General features: G+C 37.4%; 1 protein-coding gene across 1 annotated transcript in view; it reads left to right on the top strand.

The window, feature by feature from the left end:
* The window catches only part of LOC122813289 (FRAS1-related extracellular matrix protein 1-like), a 1,751,891-nt gene that overhangs the window by 1,507,826 nt on the left and 217,691 nt on the right, over positions 1 to 26,374 (top strand). Inside the window, exons 28-30 of the mRNA XM_044085535.1 lie at positions 1,118 to 1,247; positions 1,377 to 1,449; positions 2,299 to 2,448. Coding sequence (XP_043941470.1) covers positions 1,118 to 1,247; positions 1,377 to 1,449; positions 2,299 to 2,448 — 353 coding nt within the window. The remainder of the gene's footprint in view (positions 1 to 1,117; positions 1,248 to 1,376; positions 1,450 to 2,298; positions 2,449 to 26,374) is intronic.

Genomic DNA, 26,374 nt, shown 5'->3' with positions numbered 1-26,374 from the left:
GTCCTCTTGCACCCCAATATGAGGAACAATCCTCCCAAACTTATATACAAACTCAATGGTCACACCAACTCATACATGAGAAAAATCTCCCAAAGCAAGTAAATCATTACTGCTGCACACTTAGAAATCACACTGACAATGATTACATTTAGAAATCTCACTGGCAATGTAATCCCACTTAGAAATCACACTGGCAATGATTACACTTACAAACCACACTGACAATGATTACACTTAGAAATCACACTGACAATGATTTCCTGTGGGAAACAACATTTAGCATTAGGCCATTTGTCTTTTTTTTTTCAATGAGCTACTGACTCAAGCAGCTTTACTGCAACTACTGTAAGGAATCCAGTTCAAAGTTCATCATGTTTCTGAGCTTATCTCTGTATTCATCGTTGCAATAGTTTGCTGTGAAGTTCTGCAATGATCACTTGTGTACTAACACACAACTGGCTGATTAGCAGGTTAAAATCATGTGGACAGTGCCATGTTGTCCCAAAGTATAGTGGCCTTGCAGGGAGATGATTGGGGTACATAGGCTGTTTTTCTGCTTATTGAATATGAAGCTATGACTCCCACAAGTTACATGGTTGTATTTAGTTTCTTGAATGTGTTTTTGAACATTTGATTTCAATAAGCATGACATGTGATAACTGACTTTGATAGAACTGTTTGGGTGCCATCTCTCACCTATGTGGATTAAATTTCAACAGTGAAATGCTTGTTTTGATTTTCTTTCTGATTTTCTTTTTTATTTACAATATTCATTGATATGTTTGCTATCCTTCTCCAGTATCTCTTTTTTCACTCATAATACAATTTTTGTTGCATACTCTCTAAACACCTACATTCATGTAACACAAGGTGCTATGGCAGAAAACAAACAGCTGTCATCCAAGGTACGTTTTACATGTGGTCTTGTGCAAATGAATGGCAGCATCAAATCTATAGTACATTTTTAGATGAATCTTTACACGGATAAGCCTACATTAAATTAATTTGCTTTAGTTTATACAGTAAACAATCACAGTAATTGTATGCTTTATATTTAAAGTGAATCCTAATGCTTAGTGTAATTTTAAAATAATCTGAAAGGGTGTGTATGTCACAGGTTTCAGATGAAATGGTCAAGAATTGAAATGTCTGAAACATATTACCATGTCTGTGAAAATATTGGAACTCTCTCAATCAAAGTTCAAAGGTCGGGATATAGTGAAGATCCATCTTTTGTTACAATAAAGGTATAATATTTATATTTACATTTATAATTTATTCATGTTTAAATACAAGAGGTTTAGCGCAGCAAATGCATTTCTTAAACATTTCAATGCAAATGACAGCTGAATTTTTATATCTGGCATTTCTTCCAGATTCAGGATGTTTCTACAAGAACTGGGTTGGATTTTACTCACAGCAGGGCAAACTTAATACAATTTGATCCAGGTAAATCAGTGTATATATTCTTTGTATATTAACTTTGGTAAATAAGCATGCTATCTATTAATCATTTTGTTGAAAAAAAAATCAGTTTTCCATAGACAATAAAAAGCACAGCAAAATAAAGTGAACTAAACTGTTGTTCCACTCCCAGCCAAAAGATTAGGTTTAATTTCTTTTCAAATCATTCTTCCCTGCATTGCTTGCTTTCTGTTGTTTGTGTCTGTCATTTTCTAAAAATGCAATTGTAACTGTGATAGCTTACCCAGAATCAAGAAATGTTGCAAATTTAAAAATCAATGGTAATAAACAAATTTATTCTAAAGTTTAGCAATAATGTTACGAATGCAGTACACTTATATAAAATAAATAAAATAAATATTAGCATGCTTATTGACTGATGATAAAAATGGCATGCATAAATACCATACAGCTGAGATATTGATAAATGTTCATTAAATGTAGTTAACATTTTTACAGCAAACCATTTGCTTCAAAGCAAAGTAGAGAATGGAAATATGTAATGGAAGCGTAAAAAATTCAGAGTCCAACTTCCTGAAAGTTAAGTTACTTTGATCTGCTCTTGCCAATGAAGTAGATACAAATTATAATTATAAATGAAAAATGTGCACTTTGCCATATAAACTGGTGTAAAACAAAGCAAACCACAAGACTTCATGGGTCTGTGAAAAGATCCCTACATTCATATTTTGCTATGTGAAAATTATTTGCAATACTTCTAGGAGCTCGATATACCAGGGTTTATTTATTTAGTAACGTTTTCTGTCATGTATTGATGTTCATTCATATGCATTTTCAATTGAGTATTTAGTTGCACTGTTTGGATTCACCTAGGTGTCTTTACAAAGTCTTGGAATGTATTCATTAATGATGACGGCTTGGAAGAAAACAATGAAAAGTTTAAAGTACTGCTGAGTTCACCAAGAAATGCAGTCCTGGCTGAAAGACACACAGCTACAGTGGAAATCATTGATCCTAGAAGAGGTGAGGCTATAGTTTTACATTACATTTTACAGCTGTATTCTTCAGGGATCATTCATTCAATGAGATGTGTCTTGATACTTCCAAATCTTGGATAATGTTTGGTACAGGCTTCTAACCCTCATGCTATAAGTGATTTACTTACTGAAAAGTTCCAATACCCTGCCATTCTTTGAAGTCTATCACTGAGATTATATATTTCAGAAGCCTAACTATTTTAAGGGAGTTAAACTGAAAATATTTGCTGTTGCCAAAAAGTAAAGACTGTTCTACCCTTGTTCAAATGCTTTGTTCACAACTCTTAGATTGTATGAATATATATCATCTCTCATTGTTACTACTTTCTGAGCTGTTATACAGAAGATAAGACATGATTATTTGTTACTATTATTAGGGCTGTTGTACTTTTATCTTTGTATGTGCAACTGTGACTACATTCAGAGTCACAAACCTGCAGGATTGCAATGTAATTAAATAATAGAACAGTTAGGAAAACAATCTGATATATAGTACTCAAGTAAGTGAACTCAGTAGTTATGAATTATTTTCAACTATTACTTCTGTGACAGTTTAGATTAGGCATTCCATTCATTCATTCATTCTTTGAAATTGTGCCTCATTATTTTTGGGAACACAGGGGAACCAAAGCTCATCCCCCAACACACACTTTCTCTCTTTCGCTGTATTACATACCACATATTTTTCTGTGGAAAACGTAGAGAATTGATAATTCATCCAAAGGTATGTATCTGTAATGTGGGAGGAAATCAGAGAACCTGATGAAAACCCATATAGTTACAGGAAAGGTTGCACAGAAGGCATCCCACCAAGGAACCAGGTTTGAGAACCAAAAGATCTAAGGCAGTGGTGCTGTCATCTACAATGTTCAAAAAACACATTTTGGGGAGGAAGAAGGAAACTACCCAGTACAGAGAAATCCAGTAGAGAAAGGAAAACAAGCAGACTGGATGCAGAGAGTAACCAGATACAAAGCTTGAACCACATACCTTGGACAAGTAAAGCAGAAACTCTAAACACTGTGCCCCTAGGAACTCATGGATACTCCTGATATTTGTAGAGTTGACTTTGTGTTCTACTAGCAGCTATCATAAGTTACCTTATAATGATTCATTATGATAACAGGTATATACAGCAATGTTTCAATTAATGATTTTCATATTTACTGCTCAGAAAATCTGATAATAGCTAACTTTTCAAATAAGTACTCAACAATCAGTTATCTCTGCATTAATTCTGATTGTGTGAAGTATCCAAAGAAACATATTGAGTAACTATGTCCCCAGTCGATCACTTACGTTCCAGTTTAGAAAGGATTTTTCATTCTAGACCAGCTAATTTTGGCAGGTCCTACAAGAGTGACACCTGAACATGTTATATCTTTTGGGTGAATGCTAGAAGGAAAATGCATTGTCCTTTACTCTCTGTATACCACATATCACAAATAATAATAATAATAATGATAATAATAATAATAATAATAATAATAATAATAATAATAATAATATCATGAAAAGGAAAAGACCATCTAGTGGACTTCACCCCCAAAATATTTACTTTATTTAAAAGGTAAATGAGAAAGACAAGTTTCATGGCTATTTTATGCAGTCTGAGGTTGTGATTTCTATTATTTTAAATTATGTTGAACACAAGAACATGCAGTATAAAAAATGTGAACATTTTTTTTTAATTTGTCAGTCAGCTACAATTCAGGGGTCAATAAAGATGAACTAACTAATAGCAACATCTCATTTTACCGGAAGTAAAACATTTAAGGTTAATTAGGTATAAATGTTGTAGATATTTTAAGGCAATCCTAATGAAATATAGAATTCTCGATTGTCAGAAAAAAAAACAGCACATCACTGCTGTAAAGTTTTACAAACTACATAGGTTCATAGGTTCATACTAGGCTATCTGCCCTAGGGCATTTCTAAGCCTAGCCAGAATGTGTTGGGCTTTCACCACCCATTTTAAATTTATTTTGCTATGCCCTTTTTTGAGGTTAGTATACTGTGCCTCTGTCTAACAGTGACACAGAAGTGATACCCGGCGTAAACCTATGATCTCCCATCCACTCATCAAGATTCCTCTTGAAGAGAGTCAATGAGGGACTCTGCCTAACCTGGACTGGGATTTTATTCCAGAGTGAAGGGAGCCTCTATGTTATGAATCTGTCCCCTCCAGCATGTCCTATTTATTTCAGTGCTGAGGTTCAAGTCTCTCAAGCACGTAGCTCAATGGGATTTGGATTTTCTGAGGTGCAGCATGTCCATTAATTCCGGGTTGGACATGGCTTTATATGTCAGGCACAGATCGCCTCTGAGCAGGTGGTATGCCACTGAGTAGAGCTGGAGTTTCTTTAACCGGGCAGCATATGGCATCTGTTTGAGCCCTTTGATCCTCTTGGTGAGGTACTTTTGGGGTCTTTCCAGTTGCTGCAGGTGTCTGGTAAGGTACATCCCAAAAGGGGCATTGTACTCAATTATGGGCCTGATGAGGGATGAGTAAAGAGGCACAATGACCTCCCCTGATCTAAATGTGAATCCCTTCATGATTAGGTGGGCTATATAAAATGTTTTTCTAACCACTTTGGCCACGTGGTTTTCAAATAAGAGATTGCTATCAACTTGGGTCCCCAGGTCCCTAATTACATCTTCCGTACTTAATGTATTACCACCTATGTGGTAATTTGTGGGCACTTTGTTTTTGCCAAAGGGGATGACTATGCACTTTTTGGCATTTAGCTTGAGGCCATGGCTCTGACACCAGTTGTTTGTTTCTATGAGGCCCTTTTGTAGGATGCTTGTGTCGGCTGAAGAGCTGATTATGGTGCGTTGTTTGCAGTCATCTGCGAACTTGGTCGGCCACAGTCCTTCCATGTTGGCCTGTACCTCCGAGAAATATATATACCAAACAAGAGAGGTCCCAGGTCTGAGACTTGTGGGACGCCACTTGTAACTGGTTTGGAGTTTGACATGGCTCCAGCAATTCTAACCATATGGGTTCTGTCCTTGAGCCAGTTTGCAACCCATCTAGTGACATAGGGGTTTATATTTAAGCTGGTGATCTTATCTATAATGCCCAAGTGGGGTATTGTATCGAAGGCTTTGGCGAGGTCCAGGTAGGCTGCATTTACCACCTTCCCCTCATCAATGGCCTTGGTGACTGTTTCAAAGAAATCGACCAGGTTTAAGAGGCAGGATCTGCCCTTAACAAAGCAGAACTGGGTAGGATCCAGTGTCTGTAGGTCCCCAATATCTTTATTTATGAGGTCCATGATGATCCTTTCCATAGCTTTGCAGACCAAGCTAGTCAGGCTTATGGGGCGATAGTTTCCAGGATCCATTGAGGCACCACCTTTGTGGAGAGGGACTACTGTTGCTGTATGCCACTCTTTGGGTACATATCCTGAAGTAAGGCTGAGACTGAACAGTAGTTTTATGTTTGGGTTTAGCTCTTCTTGGAGTTCATGTAGGACGCAGCCCGGGACACCGTCTGGTCCCATTGATGCTGTGTTTTATGCTTTGGAGAGGGTGGCTCTTACCTGAGCATCTGAGAAGTCAGGGGGGGGGCCGCACTCTGCTGGGATAGGTATTTACCCTTTTGGTGAGGAGGGGGGGGAGAAGTTTGCGCTGAACCTGTCAGCTAGGATGTTGGCAATGTTTGTGGGTTCAGTGTATTTTTTGTCATTTTGGACTAATTCTGAGCATATCTGGGAATTCCCACCCAGGTTCCTAACATAACTAAATAAAGCCTTGTGATTATCCTTAGTGTCCTGTGCAATTTTTCTCTTGAAGCTGGCCTTAGACAATTTTATGAGTGCCCATAGTTTTTTGCTAATACTGATCAGAGATGCCTTCCCTTTTTGGGATTTTGTAGTAGCTTCCTCCTTCTATTGTATAGTTTGTTTATGGCTGGGGTCCACCAGACAGGACACCTGCCTTTGAAGGATTGGTTTTATTTAAGATTGCATGATCCATGAATTCCTGAAGGTGTTTATAGAATGCGTTTATAAAGGATTCTGCGGTCTGGGCCATATTTTCCACAGGCCCGGGGGCTTTGAAGGATTCCACTTTGGTTTTGAGGAGTGTGAAATTTGCTTTAGAGAAGTTTTTCACTGTGGTTTTCTGGGCAGGGGGTGGAGTCGGGATGTGAATATCCAGTGAGATTAGTTTATGGTCTGAGCTTACCAGTGAGGGATACACTTCTGGTCTGGAGCATAGAGTCCCCATGTTGGTGATGATCAGGTCCAGTATGTTTTCCCCTCTTGTAGGAGTGATAACAAGTTGTTCCATAGCATTTGAGTTTATAAATTCTAGGAACCTTTGGGCTAAGGTGTTGAAGCTAGAGTAATGCTCCCATTCTATGTTTGGGTAGTTGAAGTCGCCCAATATAATGGTGTTTGGAGAGACCTTCATATTTTTCAGTGTTCTCAGGAAGGCCGAGTGGGGTTCCTGGGTTTGGGAGGGTGGTCTGTAGCAGGCTATAAACTGGAAGGCAGTTTTACCCAATGTTAGTTGCACATGGATAGTCTCCGACGCTTCATGCTGTGCCACCAACCTGGAGGTGTGGGTATCTTTGTTGAATATTGATACTCCCCCTCCTTTTTTGGTTTGGTCCAAGTTTTGGGGCCGAAAAGCATGGTATGAGGTATAACCTGGTAGTGCTGGGGTGCTCTCGGGACCCTTGAACCAGCTTTCTGCTACTGCACAGATATCGATGCTCTCCATGATAAGGAGAGTTTTGAGTGCATGCATCTTGAGGTTTAGACTTCTGGCGTTGAGTAGCATTACTCTTAGTTTCTTATCCCTTGTGATACCTATGGATGTGGGTTTGTCTTTAGAGCCTTGCCTAAAAAAGGCACTATGGGGGTGGCAAGAGCCTTTGCAAATATCTGAAAGCCCAGGGGTGACAGGTGCAAGCCGTCCCTAGCGAAGCATCGTGGCTTGTCAAGGATGTCATCCCAGGCTGACAGGCATTGGATCCCCTTTGAATGGCACCAATACTTAAGCCAATTGTTGAAATTGATCATCTTGTCTTCATATTGTGGCATCATTCTTGGTGAGGGTAAGATGCTACTCAAGGTCAGGGTCATACCGGCATACAAATAGCAACTATGCAAACTTGGCACTAGCAACCACCATTGCTGAAAAGAAAGCTAAGTGTTTCTGTTGTGGGCTGTGATTCAGAGTGCCACCCAACCCCCACATGCCTATTCATAAAACCGCTACCTATGATACTCCATTGACATTGAGTAAAGAAAATCCTGATTTAAGCATAAAAAAAAAATGTTTTCGATAACATCAGATATCTCAGATTTCGCAAGCAGCACAGTGTCTAGAAAAAAATTCTAAAGAAAATAAATATTTTCAATGTGACATAAAGTTTCATCCTTCACGTACTCTAAAACAAAGCATGAAGTCAACTAATCACATTTGGTTATCACAGTCTATTAACAACATATCAACTCAGCAACTCATGCTTACTAATAAAATGTTTCTGGATCTATTTTGAGCTGCAACTTGCCCAAGAGCCCTTTGGATCAGATAATTAGATCTATGTTTAAGTTGCCCTTTCTTTCCATGTCTACTGTCAGTGAGACACTCAGTGGTCTTGCTAGATGAATTCATCTTCTCTGCCATTGTTAACAAATGAATGATACAAGGGATAAATATTCAATGACATTTTTCACTGGAGGTATTTGTTATTTTTTTATTTGGCATATGCAAAGGGGTACCATGTTGTATGAACACATTCTAGCCTGAGATAAGTTAGTATTAATGATGTGGAAAAAAAAAACTTCAGTTATTATAAAATGCAGTCATAAACAAAAAAAGCAGGCAGACACTAGTGGTACTGAAGGATAAAGCCCAGACTATGGTGGAGGTAGCCAGACGTTGATTAGTATCTTGGGTACTTAATGGCAATAGCAGAGAGGGATGAACATACCCATATCCATATTGAGGAAGGGTGGGGAGGAATTGGATATGCATAGCCACAGTCACTTTGAGGAAGTTTCACATATAGCGGGAAAACTGGGAGAGGGCCTTCAGCTCATTAAGCAACCATTTAATTTCAGCCCTCATTAGCCAGTGTGCAATGGGGTATACACAGACATGGGGAAGTTACTGTGACTTAATGTAGTTAAGGGGGCAGCTTGTCACTAGCTCAAGAGCTTGAGACTAAGGATTTACACAAAATTCTGTCATTACCGGGATGCCAGCAACAGCAGAAATTCCCCATTGTCTGCCTGAATGACTGGCCCTCTGCTTGGTTCTTTCCCTAGCAGACCTGGGGATTCTCCATTGCTAGGGAATTAATGGGTTCTTGTCTCATAGATAGAGGCTTTATTGTTGTCAAGCAGGTGGAGAAAAATGTCCATAGAAAAAAATATTAAAATCAACACAAAAAAGAGTGATTAAACTGAGAAGAAGAAATTAATATCTTATACAAAAAGTTGTTATTCTCAGCGGAAGTGGAGGGTTTATATAGTACAGTGCTGCAGTTCAAATATTATACATTTATAGATAGGTCAATGGTGATGGATATTTGGAAAGTAGCCATCATAATAAATTTCCTGGAAATAGTTTCTGTGAAGTCCTACACATACATTTCTATAATATTTTAGGTTTCGTAATTACTTAAGAATGCAGTTACTACACATTTGAAAACCTGCATGTATTATAATAGCCTCCTCACCAATAAAATAGGATCTCTGCTGAGCTGGTTGATTGTATTGAACAGCTTTGCTAAATCCTCTGAAATACCCCACACATCAAAATCCATTAGTAGAGCATAAAATATACATTCAAGATCAAGTCCCTTTGGAGTGATTTAAATGTTACTTTAGAGAGCTTGCAGTTAGGGTGCAGTTAGTATACATTTATCCCTGTCATCACTAATCACTGCTGGTGTCCCACAGGTATAATTTCTGTGGTCACTGCTGAATGCAGGTACATTCTGTCTGCCTAGCACAAATGTTACAATTTGTACTAATAATATGGTTATTTAATATGCATTCGTCTTGTGTATATTCAATAAGACGATGAGGCTGGGTGTTCATTTAGGCAGTTTATTACACACAAACATTTCAGGATGGAGAACGGTAACATTAAACTTAAACAAACTAACTGACTGACTAGTACACACATACATGCTTACACCTAGGCTGCTCACTACAAAATGTCACTCTTCATTGTACTTGCTCAGTACTTATATGCATGTGCCCATAGACTGGGATAACTCTTAAAGGGACATACACACTCTGATCTGCATCTTCTATCTTTCAGTAGTTGGTCATGCAAATAAACAATGACAATCATATGAGCATACAAATTATACAAATATATACAAATAACAATCATGTCCATGTTGCTGTGCATTTAGGATTAGGTCTTGAGATATGGCCTGCCCTCTTAGTGTAATAACTACAACTGGGTTTAGCAATAGGGACAGTCAATGGGGAATGATCTTCTTAAGGATTTTCGGGGATAGTTTCAAGAACAGGAACAGGCAATGAAATGTTCTCTGGAACAGGAACATTGGACAAATCCCCCTGAGAATTAGAGTCTTTGTTACAAGCAAAATGTTGCAACACTGGCTCGGACACCAGTAGTAAGTGTTTCTAATACCGCCTGAATTCCCTGCCTTGCATCTCAATAATGTACAATCTCTGTTCTTCACACAAATGTTTCACGATCAAATCCTTTTGCTGTCTGCATCCTCACTATCTCTCCTTCTTTTAACAAATTCAGAGGTTCGCTGTTTTCATCATAGTAAGACTTTTGGGACAAACACTTCTTTAGGAGTTAAGCCTTTACTGCTGTATTGTTTTTAGCACTTGGAACCAACAAATTCTTACTAATAAGCAGTGTGCTTCTGGTTTGTCTTGACATTAACCTCTGGGCGGGTGACCCAAGAAGATTTTCATAAGGTACCTTTCTGAGATTTAGGAAATTTAAAAAAAACAGTATTGTCACATTTAGACTTTTCCAACAGCTGTTTGCACTTTGAACTGCACATTCTGCCAAGCCATTTAACTCTGAGTATTCAGGACTACTCATAACATGAACAAAGTCCCATGTTTCAGCAAATCACTTGAGTTGCTGACTTGTAAACTGTGCACCATTGTCAAAAACAAGTTTGTGCAGACTACCATGGACAAAAAATGTCTGTTCAACTTAATAATGACAGTACTGGACATGAGATTAGGATGGAGGTCAATCTTGAACCAATCTGAATAAGAATCTCCTAATACAAAATAATGTTGACCATTCCATTCGAAAATGTCTATAGCTACTGTCGAACAAGGTACTTCAGGAATCTAGCTTAATTGAAGTGGTTCTTTTCACTGATATAGTTTAGTACCTTTACAAACAGAACAAGCTGAAAGTTCTTTCTCAATGTCTTTTGACACAGAAGGCCAAAATTCGAGTTCTCTCACCCTTCTTTTGGTAGAATCAGTTCATAGGTGGCCACGATGTAAGATCTTAATATACTCTTGTTGCAGGGATTTTGGAACAATCATTTTTGGACCTTTCATGATGACACAAGCTTTCATCAAAATCTCGTATCTGTATGGAAAATACGGCTGCACTTCTGGTAGTAAACAAGATTGTTTTGACGGCCATTCTCAAATGATAAAGAGGTTGAGCTTTTGAAAAATTGGATCTGAAGCTGTGTGAATTCTAAACTTATCAAGACGTGTGGAAGAAAAAATTCTTACTTCCATGACTTCAAAATCAGGTTTCTCATTTCCGTGCTGTTCAGTGTTTTTTTCTGAGCAATCTGGATAAAATATCAACAAGATAAAGATCATTTTTGTATAAACCAAGTGAAAATTGTACTTTTGCAATTTCAGCATCATGTGTTGCAATCTGGCAGGAGCTGTGTGCATTGGCTTTTTCAAAATAGTGACCAAAGTTTGGTGGTCAGTCTCAATTTGAATAAGCCATAAATACTATCATGGAACTTCGAACATGCAAACAAAATTGCCAATAGCTCTTTATCTGAGCATAATACATTTCAGTTTGGGTTAGAGTTCTTGAGGCATAGGCTGCTGGTCTACCCTCTTGAAAAATGACTGCACCAAGACCAAACATTGAAGCATCACAGGAAAGAGTTATAGTTTTGTGAACATCATAATATCTTAAAGTGGGTGGACTGACAATTTTCTGTTTCAGGACATCAAATGCTCTTTGGTGGTATTCTGACCAGGACCAAGTTATATCTTTGCATGTCAGCTCTCTTAGCAGTGCTGAAAGTTTTACCAGATATGGAGTGACCTTTCCTAAATAGTTCATCATGCCAAAAAAAACTTTGTAAGGAAGTCACATTGTCTGGATCTGGCATCTCAAGAATTGCAGATTGCTTGGAAGGATCTGCTCGTAAGCCTGAAATGGTAAGCAAATGACCCACATAAGTAACTTCAGATTGCGTGGAAGGATTTGCTCATAAGCCTGAAATGGTAAGCAAATGACCCACGTAAGTAACTTCTTGTAACCTGAATTTGCATTTCTGAGGATTCAGGTTAAGATTCATCTCATAAGCCCATTCCGTAACATTCCTGAGGTTTCTATCATGTTTGACTTCACCATTGCCTCCTACAAGAATATCATCTACTATAACAGCAGATGGATAGCCAGAAAAATGGTTTTTCCATTGCACGTTGAAAGACTTCACTGGCAGAATTTATCCCAAATGGCATTCTCAGAAATCTGTACCTTCCAAATGTTGTACTGAAAGCAGTAAGCAATGAAGATTTACAGTCAAGCAAAATTTGCCAAAATGAAATTTTTGCATCTAAGACAGAAAGAACAATAGTGGTATTTAGCATAAGTGCAGCAACTTCTTTGTATGCATTGGTTGATGAGGTTGTTTTAGTGCATATCATCTGAGCTTTTCTTAACAGCAACACCATGGAGGATACCCATTCAGTTCATTTGTCAAATGGATAAATTACACCTAGATGCACCATTCTGTCTAGCTCAGCTTTGATTCTGCCTTGCATAGCTACTGGAACTTTCCTTGCTGGTCTCATAACTGACCTTACTTCAGGGTCTAACTTCATGCAGTACACAACTGGGAGTTTGCCTAACTTGTCTTCAAAAAGATCAGCATAGTTAGAAAAAATAGTTTGTGCAAAATTCTCATTGTTATATGTGCTTACATGGTGGACTTCTGCATTAAATGAAAGCAGTCCCATTTTTCAAACTGCGTCCGAAGCCTAACAATGACTGTACATGCCTTTTGACTATGTGAAATTGCAAGTCATAGCTGTTCCCAGCAGAGTAACATGAAAGCATTACTGAGCATTTGGTTTGAATTTCTTCACCACCGTAAGCGACAAGCTTCACATACTTTGCCAGATCAAGCTTTTCAACAGCACTTACTTTGGCAAACATTTCTGCTGACATAACATTGCACTTTGAACCAGTATCAGCTTTGAGCTCTACTGGTCTCCCATTAATCCGAACAGGACAAATACTTCCTTCTTTGCCGACAGATCTGCTGCATTGACTGCTTCATCAAGCACTGAGACACCATCAACATAAAAAGTAGGGTCACAGCTTTCTAGTTGATCAACTTGCCTCTTTAAATGTTCTCTTTTAATAAAAGAATGTGCCTCTTTTGATTTACAGAACCTTTTGAAATGATTCCACTTTATACGTGTTTGGCACTGCTGACCAAAGGCTAAGCACTTTTCTCTTTTGGGCTTATGGCTACCTCTACAATTATGACAGTTGACTATGAGGCTCACCACAGGTTTTGCTGACTCACCCCTCTCCTTCACTGAGCATGCTCTGGATTTTACTGGAGCTGCCATGTAATTTGCTAGAAAGGCTCTGGGTTTCACTGAAGCAGCCACACCTTTAGGACTGTTTCTTTTGACCATGTGCTGCAAATTATCAATATTAGCACTGGAAAGCACTAGAAGCATGCATTTTTCATTTATAAGCATACTTGTGTGCTTTTCTGTGAGCTTATATATCTGACAAGTCTCAATGGCCCTATTCAAAGTTAAATCACTGTCTCAAAGCAAAATCTTTCTCACTGCATCATCTTTAATACTACACAAAAGCCTGTGTTTTATCAACTCATCTCTTAAATCACCAAATCTGCATGTTTTTGCCTTGCTGCTCAAGTCAGTTATATATGCTGCAAACATTTTCACTTTTGATCCCTTGTGTAAAATATGTGCCTTTCCATTGTAATATTCATTTGGGGTTACACATTTCCCTAAATTTACATTTTAAGCACTCAGGGTCTTCCCGGGTTTCAGCCAGTACAACTTTATGGTGGTTTTCCCCCTACCCTGCATACACGACTGGGGCAAACACAAATTAATGCTACATTTTAATGGCTTCTGAACCAGATAAATTAAACAGAATAAATGCCTTTGTATATCTGCCTTTGTCAGAAAAAGCAGCCTGAATGAAAATTATGGTACTCCTGCTCAAACACTGTCCAGTTTTCGGCAACATTATTATCAAATACAAGTGGAGCTAATCTGCAAAATCCTTTTGCCATGCCGACAAAATACCTTTGCAATTATGCATAAACACACACACACAATGTACTCAAAAAATATTCAGCTGCACAACAGTCCCTTTGAAATGACTGTATTTTGAGAAATAACTGTACTGTATTACTGCACACACTTACAAACACTTTGCACACCTCAGATATTGTGGATAGGTTTAGTTAACATGAAAAAGAAGCACATAGCAAAAAATACAATTGTTTTCCCTTTTTTGTATATTTTACGCAATTGGGATTGGGAAGTTATTTCAAGCATTTTGAGCATTTTTTTATCAAAATATCATAATTTCAAACATTTTGTTTAATTAGAAAGTATTTATGATCGGTTTTAATGCTTTATTTTATATTTGTTGAGTAAAAAATAATTTAAGCAAGTTTTAGTACCTGTTTTGTTCTTTCCGACCTGTTTTCAGGTCATTTGAGCAGGGATGATCCACTCCTCTATATTCCTCCAACTGTAACTGCCTGCCTCATGGTCTTGAAGAAAATGTTTTACTCTGGATGCCATTCAGACACCATGTCGCTCGTCTTGTGTATATTCAAAAAGACGATGAGGCTGGGTGTTCACTTAAGCAGTTTATTACACACAAACATCAGGATGAAGAACAGTAATATTAAACTTAAATGAACTAACTAGCTGACTGACTAGTTCACACATACATGCTAACACCTCAGCTGCTCACTACAAAATGGCACTCTTGCTTGGATGTGCTCAGTACCTAAATGCATCCGCCCATAGACTGGAATAGCTCTTAAAGGAAAATGCACGCTCTGATCTACATTAAGTACTGTCCTTACCCAATTAGCAGTATCTCATTCATGACCATAGCTGTCAATTGTCCAAATTTTAGCAGAATGTCCAGATTTTTGATGCATATTTTGTCTGTTTCTCATGAAATTTGTGATTTTTCTTGCTAATGACTGAAGATTGAATCCACTAAATAATGACATACATTTGAGTTTCAGACTTAATATCCTTCATGCTAAAACAAATCCAGTTATTCTAGGAATTTTCTAAGTTTATAAGAGATGATATTTAAAATGTGTCCCTGTTTTGGGCCCTTTTACTTGTTATTTTAGGCTTTATCCAGATTTCTTGTGCTAAGTGGTTAAGACTCTGTACACAACTGCTGGTTAAAAAGTAAATAGGCCTGAATATCAACATAACAATATTTGAATCACCTGCAGTATTGTTTGATTTAATTAGGCAATGTAAGATTTTGTCAGTAGAGCAAGGAGTCTTAGATGAGAAGTAAGATTTTATAATGTTTTTAGTGTCTAGCATTTTTCAGGATGGAAAATTAGACTGAAAATAGTTTTTATTTGTGTGGATATCAGATACTAAGGCAATTATAACCAATTAATCTGTTTTAGTACCATGCAGATATGGGCTCTATGAAGCATATCAGGTACAAATGTAGTTATTTTGTTGTATCATTTTTTGAATGGTTATTTTGGTAGCTTGGAGGTTGAGAGGAGCAGCATATATCAGAATGGCTAACAGTAGAATACAGGCAATGGCTTGCCTAGCTGAGTCAAACAGGTAATGTATAACTCGATACAGGACACCAGGTTTTTTATGCACTTTGCTAATAGCTTCCATTATGTAGTGGCCAAATTTCATGGAATTATCTATGATGACACCTAGGAGCTTGGAATGAGTTGCAAATTAAATTTTAGCTTGGTCAGAAAACATGGTGAAGAGGGGGTTGTCATTAAAGTACTGTTTAGATGTGAACTGAATAAGTTTGGTCTTCTTAGAGTATAATTGTAATTGAGAGAAATGTATCCATGTTTCAGTAGAGTTGAAGTATTCCTGTGTTTGGGTTTGAAGTTTTTAAAGGTTTTTGTTAGTGCATATGAGTATCAGCAGACTGAGAAATGGTAGTACGTTTACCAGCGGTATAAAGGTTTTTGTAACTGCAGATGGGTGTCAACCTACTGAGTAATGGTAGCACACTTACCAGAGGTATAAAGGTTTTTTTCAGTGCAGATCATACCTCTCAATCTCTTAGCACAAGAAATCTAGAGAAAGCCTGTTATAATGTTGGGGACAAAGGCCCAAAACTAGAAACATATTTAGAAAGTTGCTAGAATAACAGGATTCATGTTAGAATGCATTTTCTGAAGGACATGAAGTCTGAAACTCTAATGCATGTCATTATTTAGTAACTTTAATCCTTAACTCATCCTAGTGATCTGTCAAAAAAGAAAAAAATAAATATAATTTTTATGAAGACCAGACCAAAAATTTAAGACAAAAATCTGGGCATTCTGTGAGAAACTATACAGTTGAAAGGTATGGTGCAGATGAGTATCAGCAGACTAAGTAATGGTAGCATGTTTACCAGAAGTATAAAGGCTTTTGTAACTACAGATGAGTATCAGCAGACTGAGTAATGGTAGCATGTTTACCAGCGGTATAAAGTTTTTTGTAACTGCAGATGAGTATCAGCATGTTTGCCAGGGGCATGTAGGTCATTTATGAAAACATTGAATAACAAGGGACCAAGGCTAGGTCCTTATGGCAGTCTATGTGCACTGAGAGAAATGGACATATGCCATCCCATTTCACAGCTCAAAGTCTATCAGTGAGGTAGCTGTTTAACAAGGTGAGATATGAGTTTTGAAGTGCTAGGTTGGAGAGTTTATGGAGTAGTTTTTGGTGTCAAAAGCTGTTAACAAATCAAAGAAAAGTGCTTGCTACTAAGTACCCTGCATTCCAGTTACTGCTGATGGATATAGCAAAGCTGAGTAGAGCAATTGTAGTGCTATGGTATTTACCTATTTATTGATTTATTTTTCAATTTAATAAGTGAACAAGTCTACTGGCTCTTTTCAGTCATAGCTCTCATAGTTAAGACAGTACAATACAATATACAATGACAGCATTTGCAAAGGAAGTTTAGTATATAACAACTACACTGGGTATGACATGCAACTCAAGTCATATATAAAATGTATGAACAATACCATACAAAAGAGTATATTAAACAACTGAAAATGTGTAACATCTATGTAAAATGTACATCTTAGAGTATAAAATATATTATTTCATATCATTCACTCATACAGATATTTACAGTGTATTATAAACAGTGTATAGGAATACAGGGTTTACTCTATCCAGTATTGTAATAGTGGGTACATTTAGTATATTTTTGTGCAGGTTCATTCAGAGCAGATTTAAATTTTTCCAATGTTAGAATGTTTTTTTACCACATTGGGGAAGCGGTTCCTTATTTCTGATTGTAGTCTAGACAAAGCTTTTGTACCTATTGTAGTTTTGAATTGTGGTCAAACCAGCATAGAGAATACATTGTGATTGCTTCTTAATGTGCAAATTTATTCTGTAGTAAAAGGTGTATTTTTAAAGGAGGACAGACGCTGAAGTTGAATATTTTAAATAACAATGTTACACATAGCAATGTGGCTCATTGTGTAATGGGAAGCCAGTTAAGTTCCTTTTAGTAAATCACAGAGATTCATTCTTGTATCTGATGGAGGAAAAGCAAATTATTTTATTTTCTGTTTGCAGATTTTTAATAGTGTGTGGAAAATATAAGCATAGTAGATGCAATCCATGTACAAGTTTTGGAAATAAGACATGTCTAGCTAAAGTTTCTCTAGACGTAGTAGTCAGTAGGTATGTGATTCAAAGTCTGAGGTGTGATAAGACTTTCATTATATATTTTCAGAATGTAGCATAAAGATTAGGGAAAGATCCAATGTGAGGACTAGGTACTTTTTGTGGTTTGTATGAGGGATCCTTTTTCCTTTATGGTCTTGAGTAGTAATGGCAAACAGTTGGAAAGTTTTTGAGGTGTAGCAAACATCATAGTTGTTTTCTTTGAGTTTAAATGTTGCTGATTATTATAAAGCCAGTTAAATAATTGTGAATATTTTGACTGCAGATGAGTTTGAAGATTTTGATGTGCTTCATCAGATTCAATGTTAAGAATTTCATCAGCATGCATAAGGGTGAGGCTCAGTGGACATAAGGAAATGTCATTAATAAACAGGGAAAAAAGTAATGAGCCTAGTACAGATCCTTGCCCATGTCTGAAAATGAGTTATAATAAATTTGGAAAGTTCTGTCTTAGAGATAGTTTTGGAACTACTTTGTAGTGTTTTCAGCAAAGCTGTGCTTGTGTAACTTGTGTAGTAATAATTTATCATGCTTAACAATCACAAAAGCTCTGGGCATGTCAATTAATACACCTGCTGTTGTGAGTCCTTTATTCATATTTGTATATATACTGTATTAGTAGTCTATATTAGGGCAGTTGTGATAATAAAGTTATTAAGAAAGCCCTGCTTTTGGTCACACAGGCGGCCATAGCTATTTAATGTGATAATAATTGTTTGTTTAGTATTTTTTCAAATGTTTGTATGGCTGGGCATAAATATAATATTGTCTGTAGTGTCTGGATTCAGAGGGTGAAATGATTTTGGGTATAGGAATTATAAATGGATGTTTGAAGGGAGAGGAAAAAAATCAGAAACTATGTTCTTTAACTTATTAAGTTGTTTATTGTAACACATTTATGTTGGCGGGATTAAACACATTTTTTAAGACTTTGGATGGGGGGTCAGAATGACTATTGGGTTGTAACTGGAGATATCAACAAAGGAGCCACCTTTATGTAAGGGTAGGATGTAAGGTTATTTCCAAATTTTAGGGACCCTTAGCTATGGTTTCTGCTGCAGGTTTAATGTAGTCTGCTGGAAGATTGTATGTAGTAAATATACTCAGCTTCACTTTGAGAAGGTATTTCCTGATACTGAATGCGGGAATGTGTTCTAAATCAAATGTGTTGGTATTTTTGTTGCCTCACCAGGGGTGGGGAATTACAGCTGGTATAGATATTTAAGACTGAAGTTACTGTGTTAACAAAATGTCTATTGAATTGGCTAGCAGTGCTGTCATTAGGGTAGTTAGTAGTAGGGGTTGGTTGGGTAATGTGTCCAGGACATATACCTTTGTTGATAGAAGACCAGAAAAGCTTGGGGTTGCTGTGCTTAGTGTATTGGAAGTTTGTATAATATATGTTTTGTCATGTTTGATAATGTATTTTTTTGTGTTTTTCAGCTTTTTATGGTTTTAGAGGCTGGACTGAGTTTTAGTGCATTTCCAGGTATTCCAAGCTTTATCTTACTTTCATTATCATTTTGTTTTTCCGGTTAACCAAGGTACAGAGATTATTTTAACTCTTTAATTTCTTAGTGGGTTAGGTTCATATAGGACAGGCATGGGCAAACTACGGCCCGGGGGCCACATGCGGCCCGTTAAACGTTTTGATTCGGCCCGCCAAACTTGAAAAAATTTAATAAATTAACCTTGTTAATGTTTTATTTCCCCTGCAATTCTGGTGTTTCCTCACTAGATGGCACACTCTAGATATATTGGCTTTGTTGAGGTGAAGCGTAGGCCTATTACTCCACGTTTGCACTTTACCCTTTGACCCAACATCCCTCTATGAAGATGAGCGGACCCAAGAAAAGGAAAGTGGACAGAGAATGTTGAGTGTTCAATAAGGAGTGGACAACTAAATATTTTTTCACTGAACACTCATCATCTGCTGTTTGCCTGATATGCCAAGAAACTGTGGTGGTTTTTAAAGAGTATAATATTAGCTCTCAACAAAAAGCTGCTGCTGAGAAGGTGGCAGCTAATTTGAAGGCTCAGCAAAGTTTTTTTCACCGTCAAACTGCCATTCAAGAGTCAAGTACCAAGGCCAGTTTTATGCTTTCATTCAAAATAGCAAAGGCCAGCAAACCACTGTCTGAGGGCGAGTTTTTAAATGAATGTATGGTAGAGACAGCAGGTATTTTGTGCCCGGAGACCAAAGACAAATTTGAGAAAATCAGTTTATCACGGTGGACAGTGACGTGTGGAACTAATAGATGAAGATATCACCAGCAGATTAAACAAAAGTCATTCACTTTTTATTCTTTAGCACTGGATCGATGTCAAAGACACTGCTCAGCTCCTCATTTTTATCCGAGGAATCAATGAAACATTTGAAATAATGGAGGAGTTTTTGACAATGGAGTCTCTGAAAGGACAAACACGGGGGGAGGACTCGTTTGAACGGGTGTCTGCTGCCATCGAAAACATAAAGCTTCCGCGTCACCACAGATGGATCTCGAAGGAAAAAGCGTTGGCCTGCTGAGGAGAATCCAGAATAAAGTGAAAGATGAAAACCCTGACCAGGATGTCATTTTCCTCCACTGCATCATCCACCAGGAATCTCTATGTAAATCAGTGTTACAGCTGAATCATGTTGTGAATCCTGTGGTGAAACTCATCAACTTCATATGCACATGGGGACTTCAGCACCGTCAGTTCATTCGTCCTGGCGGATCACCAGGACCTGCTTTATCACTCCCGTGTCCGCTGGTTGAGTTTGGGCAAAGTGTTTCCAACAGTGTGGGAGCTCAAAGAGGAGATTGGCGTGTTTTGGTGGCAGGGGAAGACTGATGAATTTTCTGAGCTGAGCAACAAGAGCTGGATGTGTGACTTTTGAATGAGCTCAACTTGAAATACAGGGGAAGGAGCAGTTTGTGCATGACATGTACACAAACATGAAAGCCTTCAAATCCAAGCTGGCTTTATTCTCCAGGCAGATTCTGAACTAGTCATTCACTAATTTTCCTAGACTACAAAAGTAAAGAAATACAGTGAGTCACTGGATGCACTGCACAGAGAATTCTGCCGTCGGTTTTTTCGACAAAATTGACAAGTCACTTCAATTGGTGGCCTTTCCTCTGTCACAAGACCCCGAAACAGCTCTAGAGGAGCTTCAGCTCGAACTGATCGACCTTCAGTCCGACCCTGCCTTAAAAGAGAAGTTCAGCTCTCTGAAACTAAATGACTTATATGCTTCACTCAATGATGCCGTGTTTCCAAATCTGCGAAGATGATGTTGGCTTTGTTCGGCTCTACCTTCATGTGTGAACAGACCTTCAGCATCATGAACATCAACAAAGCCAGCCACAGATCCAAGTTAACAGACCTACACCTCAGATCTATCCTGAAAATCGCCACAACAAAACTAACTCTAGACTTTGATCGCTGGCTAGGAGACCAACAACACTGCTCCCATTAAAATGTGTGTGTCTCCCGTGTCATATATTGTTAAAATAAACAGTAGATCAAATATAATGCTTCACAGACTGACTTGCTGCAACTGTTTCGTCCTTGCACTGGTTGTTGTTGACTTTTGGCACCGGGGAAACAAATTGAATAAAAGGAACAGGACAAGTACATCTGCATCTCCTACCGTTTTTGAAAAAAAAGACAGGAGGAGAGTGATGGTGATATCCTGAAGGATAACAGAACTTTCAGTGCTTTAAAATAAAATGGTCATTTATTTGATTTTCAGTGTTTAAAGACTCATTTCGAAGTCAGAGATTTTATTGTAATGCTTTTCTTCATTTTCATTGGAAATTAAAGCACATTTTCTCCATATCCAAAGATGTGTATTTTTCCCCCAGTGAGGTGCTGTTTTCAAAGCATGCCATCTATCTGCTCCTGTTCCGGCCCCTTTGTCAAATGTTAGAACTCAGTGTGGCCCACGAATCAAAAAGTTTGCCCACCCCTGATATAGGATGAAGAGAAATGTATCATTAAAAACAACTAAATTTAGCCAGCAAATCAAACCTAGATGAGCATAATGAGATAAAGCACAAATTTATTATCCCAGTTGAGCGCTTTCATCCTACATCATAGGACTTCATCAAAAGTGGGGTATTTAATCAGTGAAACATTTAAATAACAAATACAAAGAATCACAAGGCCTAAAACAACCAATCCAAAAATAATACAATAAAACATAAGTACAATTAAATAGTGCTACACATTGTTAAAAACATTATTAAAAAAGTATAGATAATGTGCAAAAGGCTTTATTATTATTTAAGCGCTCACAGCTTTAAAACACTGTTTAAAGAAATAGCTTCATTTAAACCTGATGGTTCACTTGCATTTAGTATCAACTGCCAAAGCAATTCATGGTATTCTAATATATAGCCCCAGGGTCTTCCACTGGGATTCTGTACCACTTGTTCAAGGTCTAAAAATATATTTTTTATTGATGCTACCTTTTAATTTATGACAGTATAATGCACTGTACACTTTGTTCACTTTAATGTCATAATAATGTTCTTGAATTCTTTTCTTTAGATATAGTTCAGTTCTAGCAATGTAAAAAGCTTCGCACAGATCACAAAATGCAAGATAAACCATACCCTTACTATTCCAGTGATAACTATTGGTAAATCTAAACTTATAATTAATTGCATTAAAAAATCTAAACATATAATTAATTGTATTCAAACAACAATCTGTTCCTTCAAATATATATCTACATTGTGGGTAAGCTCCAGACTTTCTAGTGCCTACACTGCACAAATCATCTCTTCCTAAATCCAATCATCCACTTCTTTCAAGTATTTCTTTTATATTAGTGTCCTAGTAAAAATAAAATGTGGTTTAACACATAATTTCTTATGAAGTTCCTTATCATGAGTAAAAATATTCCAGTGTTTCTGTATTAATGATGAAATTATACAACTTTCTGTACCATATTTAATACACAGGCTGCTTTCCTAACTTTTTATATCTCCTAATTTGTCAATATTAGAATAATTATAACATAATCCAGTCCCTAAAATAAATCTACCATAGGATTTAATAAACTCTGTGTAGGCATTGTGTAGAGCCTACATGGAATGTATCCATGTATATGTCCATGGTCCCCCCTCGGCAGCATGCCATGCATATTAATGATGGTGTACTGCCAAGGGACCGATAAGGAACATGGATCAGTGTTGTCTATGTTTTTTTTCTTTTTTTTTAAATGCATGTTTGCACAGCACAGAATGCAGCAATGCCAAGCCATGCTCACATATAGACAGCTAGCACCTGCCAGACATCTAAAAATAGAAACCGGATGCAATTAGTAAGCATAATGACATTTTATGTGTTTTATTTTATTTTTTTATTTGGTGTTTGCATGGTGCAGGGCAGAGTGCAGCTAAGCCTAGTGGAGCTCATACATACATAGCCGACACCTGCCAGATATCTTAAAATAGAAACTGGATGTAATTAATTATTTGTTTATTGGTGTGTTTAAGTGTGTTTGTGTGACGTGGTGCTCAGCACTGCTAACATGTAGTTTAGTGGTATATGTGAATGTATACCAGATTTCTTAATATCCACATAGCTAAATGGGTAGAGTTATGGCTGTATGTGTAGTAGGTCCAGGGTTCAAATACATGAAAGTCAGAACTTGTTTGTATTTTTGTTGCACACGTTATGGACACAATTTTAAAATATGGCTTTGCTGCGCTCTGCATAACTGTGCTCAAATCTGATAAGCACCACATAAACATGGTAATGGCTGCCAATATTTGTGCGGTGCTCAGCTTTGCTAATACCACAGTTATGCATGTTTGAGCACCGGCCAGCTTGGCTTGGCTGGTTTGTGTGCTGCTAAGCAATGCAGTGCTTTTTTGAATGTTGTTCAATGACGTGTAATTAAGCACACTAGGCAGGAATTCTGCAGAATCCATTGGAGTTCAATCATGTCGATATGGCTGGTGATGTTGGAGAAGGTGCACTTGGGTGCAACGGTAGGGCATTCAGGAGTCCAGGGTCATAGTTGGGCTCCTTGTCAAAAACCATGAAGATAAGCTGCTGCAGGGTGGTTTCCAGGGCTCAGAGTGTAAGGCGGAGGGCTGGGACTGACTGGACAGAGAACTTACCAGTGTCACTGGTACCCCCCCCCCCCCGCACAGGTGAGCAGTGTCATCACCATCATGATGACCTGAAAAGGTGAAAGAGAGGAACCTTGGACACCTGGATCCAAGAAGCGAGGGCAGGGAATGCCACACAAATATGTAAGTAATTTTTCCTCTGTTTTACCAATATATAAAAATCATCCATCACATATCTATCCAAACATTGTTAAAAATCAACTTGTTAGGATAGCTAAATTAAATAGAAATCATTCACTAATGGAACAGCAACTTGAAAGGACTGCTTCAGAATTCATACAGAGAGGTTATATTCAATAACAAGTTAATTAAACAAGACATTATAAACAAGAGATCCACAGGATACACACCTCTGCTAACCACCAACAGAGACGTACAATCATCCACTAGTCATAATCATATCAAACTAGGAACACTCTTACACATGGTAGAAATGCCCCAGTCATAAAGAACACTATTAAAAAATACTGGTCTATACTAACTGGGATATCTGAGCTAAGGAATATCGTATCAGATTCACCAAGTTTTAGTTATAGAAGAGCTAGTAACTTAAAGAACATTCTTTGTTATAAAGAGCAACCAGAAATATATATTACTTTTACACTAATAAGCAAGAAATGTACAGATGTAATGCTTGCACTTTTTGCAAGTACATTAAAACTGACAAGTTTGTTAGACATCCAGTCAAAGATGCAGCTTTCGAACAAAGAGATTTTAGTAATTGCAACACACAACACGTAATATACATAGCAAACTACTCTAAGTGTGAAGCATATTATATAGGCAAGGCAAATAGAAAATTAAAAGAGAATAGGTCAAAGGTAAATAGAAAATTAAAAGAGAGAATAGGTCAACACATGTCAGACATCAGGAGGAGTGTTCAAACAAATGCCTTATATAAACATATTCTTAATACAGATCTAACTCATACTTTTAAATTTGCTATTTTGTAAGTTATTCATGCACCGTTTGGAGGAGGGGTGATATAAAATTACACACAGAGAGGATAGAACTGCAATGTTTTTTTAGATCTAAGACACATATACCCCTGGCTTGAATGACATGTTTGCCATTAAGTCTTATTTGAAGTACTTATATACTCAAATATACTGAACTTTTTGTATTTGTCTGTACTGTATATGTTTAAAAATTTGAAAAATCAAAAATTTTACAAGTATCTTCGTTATTTATTACATTTCTAACTGTTATTGTCACTTACATTTTATACATACAATTTTACATGTATTTTACTTATTTTAATCTTATATGACTAAGATTTTAACACATGACTAAATCATGTGACTACACCTTGATTATATAAGCTAAGCACAATATGTTGCTCAGTTTCTTTGCCTGATGAAGCCTATCTGGGTGAAAGTGTCTTCTGCACTTGCAACTTTTTAAGTACGGTGTGGATTTTAAACTTGTTGAATAAGCAGCAACTTTTTAAGTATGTTGTAGATTTTAAACTTGTGGAATAAGCACTTCTAACTCTTGGAATAAACAACTATTACTTTTAAAAAAGCAACTCTTCAAGTAAGTTGTGGACTTTAAATTTTTGAATTAACTACTGTTGATCCCTGCTTATAGTTCCAGTTACTTTTCTGTTTTGCTAGTTTTACCAATATGTAATCTGAATGTCTGCAAAACTGATATGCATAATGGTGTGCTTCTCTCACAACAGCTGCAGCTGAGAGGGCTCGCAATGTTGAGTCTCATGCTGGGTGCCTGGCCAGGTTGGACAATGAATGTGGTCAGTATGGATGTATTATGCCAACTGTAGTGCAATAAGCAAGAAAGAGTAAAATATTAACTGCAAAAAAGTCTCATTGTACTTGTGTGTTTATACAGGTCCTACAGATCTTGTGGTCAGGTTAAGCCCCGCTATACTCACCCTCGCTGCACTTGGGTTCACTCCGCTCCCGACCCTGCCCCCGAATCTCACCCGCCCCTACTAGTCCTAAATTTATAGCTCTAAAACCACTCCCCCTCATTTTAGAACCAATCAACAACTCTCCAGGCATTATCAGGACCCTCCGTACCTACCTATCCTAATTATCCCTCTACTCAAGTTGGGCAAAAATAAAAGCTAATATCTAGACAATGCCTCTGTTTTTGGCCATAAAACCTTTCAAATTAATGCCAATTTTCTGCCTACTACACTTGATAATTCCATATCTTCTCATCACGTACGAAAATCTGTCCTACCTAGGCTACCACTACCCAAGAAGCCAAACCATCACACCAATAATACAAATTAAGTTAGACTACTTAATAATCCCCCTTACGACTCACTCCTTGGCTACAAAATACCACCAACCCAAAAGATCCAGATTTATGAACCCCAAAACCAAGAATTACCAAAAACTAATATTTAAATTCCTGAAGCTCACAATTAGACTACATAGCAACCTCACAAGGGATGAGGACATTCATCCAAACCTGGCCCAACTGCACTAGTTGATCTTAGCCCCAATTCTACTATTCCCACTAACTTATGAACTTTAAATAGACCTTCAAACTCACTCCTGGTCAGTCACCTAAATATTAGAAACTCAAATAATAAGGTCCACCACAGGCATGC

This window comes from Protopterus annectens, chromosome 10.part0, assembly GCF_019279795.1.
Source record: "Protopterus annectens isolate FY-2018-M chromosome 10.part0, PAN1.0, whole genome shotgun sequence".
In the NCBI taxonomy this organism is placed as follows: Eukaryota; Metazoa; Chordata; order Ceratodontiformes; family Protopteridae; genus Protopterus; species Protopterus annectens.
This window is presented reverse-complemented; position numbering and strand designations above follow the sequence as displayed.